Below are 5246 nucleotides of genomic sequence, written 5' to 3' on the forward strand. Positions count from 1 at the left end.
CTTTTTAAATCCTTCGGATTATGTTATGATGATGTACTTGGAATGACTCTCAGTAACCCTTGAAGAGCTTTGGAGCAGCTTCTAAAGACATTATGTATCAACCTCTTGAACAAAATTTGAAGCTTTTTGAATAAGCATAACATTCTCTTTTTGGTTAGAAAATATTTGAGAATAATGTTGAATATTTGTGTTTAGTTCAAACACATACCTAAGGCAATATAAATGTTTGGTAGATCAATTGTGTAATGCCATAATTTTGTCATATGTAAATGTTTTAACTAGAAAACAATTTCTAAAGTTCTATATTTATAGATTACATCCCAACCTTTTATAGTGGGACTTGATGTGCAGATGCCCCATTAGGTGTGGGATGTGCTCATATATATATCTTGAAGAAAAAGTCTTTTATAACATTGGAAAAGATTATACATTGATCTGTCTGTGCAGGGCTTGCCTGAACTGCTTGACTTCTTTGACCATATATAACAGAAAAATGTATCTTTACTCTTCCTCCCTTAATAGAGATCAGCAACCATATTCGTGAAACTACCAAAAACTTACAGCTTTTCCATCATACCGAATGACTCCTTCAGTATCTTGCTTATCACTACAACAAACTGAATTTTCATTTTTATCTAGTTCATAACATGCAATAAAAATAAAAGACAAAGCAAAGGCTAAAAGAAAAACTCCATTGCTTCAACTTCGTGGACATCAAGAATTTAAGAAAGAAAGATGTTAACAAAGCAATCAATAAGTTTTCACGTGAAGGCAATGTTATAGATACATCTGATGGCATTTGTAACCATTTGTTTTGAAGGTGTATCTTTCCAAGTTAAATACACCAAATCATAAGATACAAGAATGACACAGGTCTATTTGAGGCATTATATTTATCTCAAGTTTTATTAATTTTTCTATGCTAAGGTTAGCTACAGTCAGGCTTGAAAGCATTAGTAGCTAGACAATGGTGGCTTTGGTTCAAAGGGTGCTCTCAGCTCTAATTATTGAAGACTGCCTCCAAGAAGCCAGCATATTTCTATGTGATGGACAACAAGACAGCTCTGTTCAATGCACTAGTGAGGATTCTCCTTATGATACTATCTAGATTAGCAGTGACACTAAGAACACAAACAGCCACAATGCCTCAGGTAAATGGCTCCTCAAAATCTCAGAATATATACCATGATTTCAAAAAAAATTGGGGAAATGTCACCTTGTAAGCCTTTTCAAAATTACGCATAGCATCCAACTTCAATAACAAAACAGAGATTAAACTGCATGCAAGATGATCCAAGAACAAGTAGTAAAGAAAAAATTACCAACACTTCCTCCAAGGTTCTCATAAAGGCGTTGAATAGCTTGCCTCGATCTTACAATTTCTTTTGCCAAATTCTGCCCAAGAAAATTTTGACCACAATGAATCAGCAAATTAATTGACAACATTAGCCCAATATAACAACTACATGTGATTCCATACTGATCAATGTAATGATGATATGTGTCTTAAAAAAATTAAAAAATTAGACAATAAAAAAACAGACTAAACCTTAGTGTACAACTTAAGAGATTAAATGACCACAATGAATCAGCAAATTAATTGACAACATTAGCCCAATATGACAACTACATGTGATTCCATACTGATCAATGTAATGATGATATGTGTCTTTAAAAAAATTAAAAAATTAGACAATAAAAAAACAGACTAAACCTTAGTGTACAACTTAAGAGATTAAATTACCCTCACTGCAGGATAAATCCAAAATTAAATAAAAATAACTAGTCAAATACAAAATTAAAACCCGCAATTTTTCCAGCCTTCCATATCAACAATTGGTAGACGAAAAGTTATCATAATGTTAATGTTGTGTCATTTTTCACCCATCGGTAGTTGAAAGGTTATTTTCATGGCAACTTTTTCCTGCCGCGTAGTGTGTGGGACTAAAGGGTAGTTCCGACCGACAAACTTTCCGATACCTTTCATAAGTAAATAAGGTATCCTCGTATTTGTACGTTCGACAATTTCTGCGCGATACGTAAGGATTTCATGCTAATTTTGACAAAGACAGGTAAGGATTTCGCTGTACAAGTAGGAATGCTGTCGCATACTTTGCTTCCATTTGAGATTTGCATGGTAAGGTACGAATTAGAGTCCTTATCTCGGATGTATAAATGTTATTGAATGACCGTGTAATAAGCGGCACTGAACTCAGTTAAACTTAATTTTCCCAAGTTTTGAACTGCGATATATTTTTATAGTTTTTTCGTTAATGAAAAGAAAACTGGACGGAGTCTCACATAATATCGTTAATAAAGAATTTGGCATAAAATATCTGACATGTTATAGGTTGTTAGATGAATTGTTTTTCGTGTTATTTTTTGCAAGTTTTTTTAGTAATTTTTTTGGTGGGATTTTCTGTGGTTTAATCACAAATTTTATAATTAAATTCTACACAATAGAAGTGCCCTTAAAATTTTTCAGAGTGTTGAAATTATATCTACAATAAAAAAAATTAGTTTAAATAACACAAATCAAAATTTCATTTTAAATTTTTCAGTCAAATTTTAAAAGCTAAAATTCTAAAAACATCACGCTAAAAATAACTAAAAAAATATCTCTCAATCACCCATCAAACCCATCAATCGTTGAAAGGTGATTTTCATGACGATCTTCTAACGTAAGGATTTAGGTACACAAGTATAAATGGTATTGAATCAACGTGTAATAAGCGGCACTCATATTGCCCCGCTTTGTCACACAAATTTAAATTGTAAATCGTTAATGGTCAAATCTCTTCGAAAGCTCCTCTTTAATAGAAAGGAAATTGAAAAAATCTGAAGGTGACTTTCAATTTTTAAAATTAAAGAGGGGCAGTTTGATCGTTCAAATTAAAAATAAGTCTTTCTAATTAATGAAACGGGCAGGAGTTGTAAAATGTTTAATATTTATGAATTAACGTAGTTAATATAATTAAATAACTTTATTATTATAAATTAAATTAATATATAGCTAATATATATAAATAATTTTATTATTATAAATTAAATTAATATATAGTTAATTTAAACATTGATTGAAGAATATATTTGTATAGGCCTCCCTTTTCCTAGAACATGTTTTGATTAATATTTGTTTATTTTATTTTATATTATTTATCTATGTATTTATTTTTTAATTTATGTGGGTAGGTTAGTACGAAGAGTTAGGCTAAATAAGATATTAGATAATTTATTTTATATTATTTTGTTTATATATTTATTTTTTCATTTATATAGATAAGTTAGTGAGAAGAGTTATAAGATATTAAATATTTAATATTTATAAATAGTTTTTTTTTTCTATTATTTTGAGTTTTAATTTTTTTTTTAATTTTGTGAAACAATATTTGGTCAGTAATTTTTCATTTTTTAAAATGTGTTTTTGAATATATAGATTGATTTAATTCTTGAAAATTTTCTAGATATTCTAATTATTAAAAAAACATAGCTAAAACTTGTGATTTCCATAAATCTCTATCAAATTTTAAACAAATTTGATTTAAAAATTTGTCTAAAAAAATTCCAAAACTCAGTACAATTTTATGAATATAACTAAAATAATAATTCTAACTTTTCAAATTTATTTCTAACTTAATTAATAATTATATATGACTAAAATAATAATTCCAACCTTTCAAATTTATTTCTAACCTAATTAAAATTAAATAAATCAATTATTATAATTTTATAACCTTTAAAAATAAATAATAATTAATTAATTATAAAACATTAAAGAATTTGGATGTAAGAAGTTATAAAGCATTAAATATATTTTATGGGGAGATATATAATTATTATTAATTAAATGCCACATGCTCTCATATATATAGCACTTGCTGCTATTTAACCCCTTGCTTATTACGAATTCTCTGGATTGCTGGAGAGACACTACAAATTTAATACAATCGTTTGCTGGTTGCTGCGACTTCACATCGTATATCGCAACTTGCTTGTCACGGCTTTCTACGCGAACCCTTAATCGAGTGGTAACTTTAGTAGCCAAATTTACCCCTATTTTCATAAATATCTGCGATTTATGAGGTTCACAAGGGTTGTTTCCGGGCCTCTCATTGATCCATTTCAACTATTTAAACTCTCTACACCCATGCATTTCCATCCATTTGCTTACTCAGTTAAGACCATAGCAGAGGTGCTATAGACCATAAGAAAGAATGGCTCCTCAGGTTGCCAGTGATGATAAGAAAGCCGGGGCAGAAGTGTACCACGGAAGCGAAATTTGCAGGAAGAAAACCATGGAATTGCTGGAACAGGTAGGTCTTCCCAATGGCCTCATACCGCTTGATGATATTCAAGAATGTGGGTACGTGAAGGAAACTGGGTTTGTGTGGATGAAGCGGAATAAGAAGGTTGAGCACGAGTTCAAGGCAATTGGGAGATTGGTGCAATATGATACAGAGACCAGTGGGTATGTTCAGCAACACAAGATGAAGAAGGTGAGCGGAGTGAAGAGCAAGGAGCTTCTTGTGTGGATCGCCATCTCTGATATCTCCATTGATGACCCAGCAAGTCGCAAGATTTGCTTCAAGAGCGCTATCGCTGGGATTAAGAAATCCTTCCCCGTGGGTGCCTTTGAAATTGAAGAGAATGATAACAAGTAAATGATGGGTTATTTTAATAAATAAACACGGTTTTTAAATAATTTGGCAGCATAGGGTGTAGACTGGATTAGCACGTTTAGTTTAAAAGTTTTGAGTAGCCAGTAAATGTTTAATAATTTTGATATCTACTCATGATAAATTCTTGCTTATGAAGTAAATGTTTAATAATTTTGATATCTGGATAAATTCTTGCTTATGATGTGATTGTTTTCTTGTTTGACAACTTAAATTTGATTTAAATCTCTCAGCCATCTATGTGTTAATATGCAGAACTAGCAGCATTAGTAATGGAAACCTTAAATTGATTGAAAGATGAATCAAAATATATATATATAAGTTATTCATATGTATAGTCCTGAGTGTTACTAATGTAAATGGTAAATCCACTGAAAGATGAATTGGTGTGTATATAGATACTCATTATTGATCATCGTCTCGTTTATGTAAGTAATGTAAACTTTGCATGGCTGATGTTCAAAAGGTTTAAATGTTCATTTTTAAGTTTTTCATATTTATTGATTTCTCTAATGTCAATTTTGTTAGATATATTGTTATTTCATAAATGATTTCTCTAATGTCAATTTT

The 5246-nt window shown here is 30.3% G+C and overlaps 1 protein-coding gene across 1 annotated transcript; it reads left to right on the top strand.

Moving 5' to 3' along the window:
- The first annotated feature begins 4202 nt into the window (after positions 1–4202).
- LOC149181829 (uncharacterized protein At5g01610-like) lies at positions 4203–4661 on the top strand. The gene has a single exon (XM_089418411.1). The coding sequence runs from the start codon at positions 4215–4217 to the stop codon at positions 4659–4661; it is 447 nt and encodes a 148-aa protein (XP_089274537.1). The 5' UTR covers positions 4203–4214.
- The last annotated feature ends 585 nt before the right edge of the window (positions 4662–5246 follow it).

The sequence above is a fragment of the Pinus tabuliformis genome, chromosome 3_2 (genome assembly GCF_031772625.1).
Source record: "Pinus tabuliformis cultivar Carrire ecotype Pingquan chromosome 3_2, CPIR1, whole genome shotgun sequence".
Taxonomy (NCBI): domain Eukaryota; kingdom Viridiplantae; phylum Streptophyta; class Pinopsida; order Pinales; family Pinaceae; genus Pinus; species Pinus tabuliformis.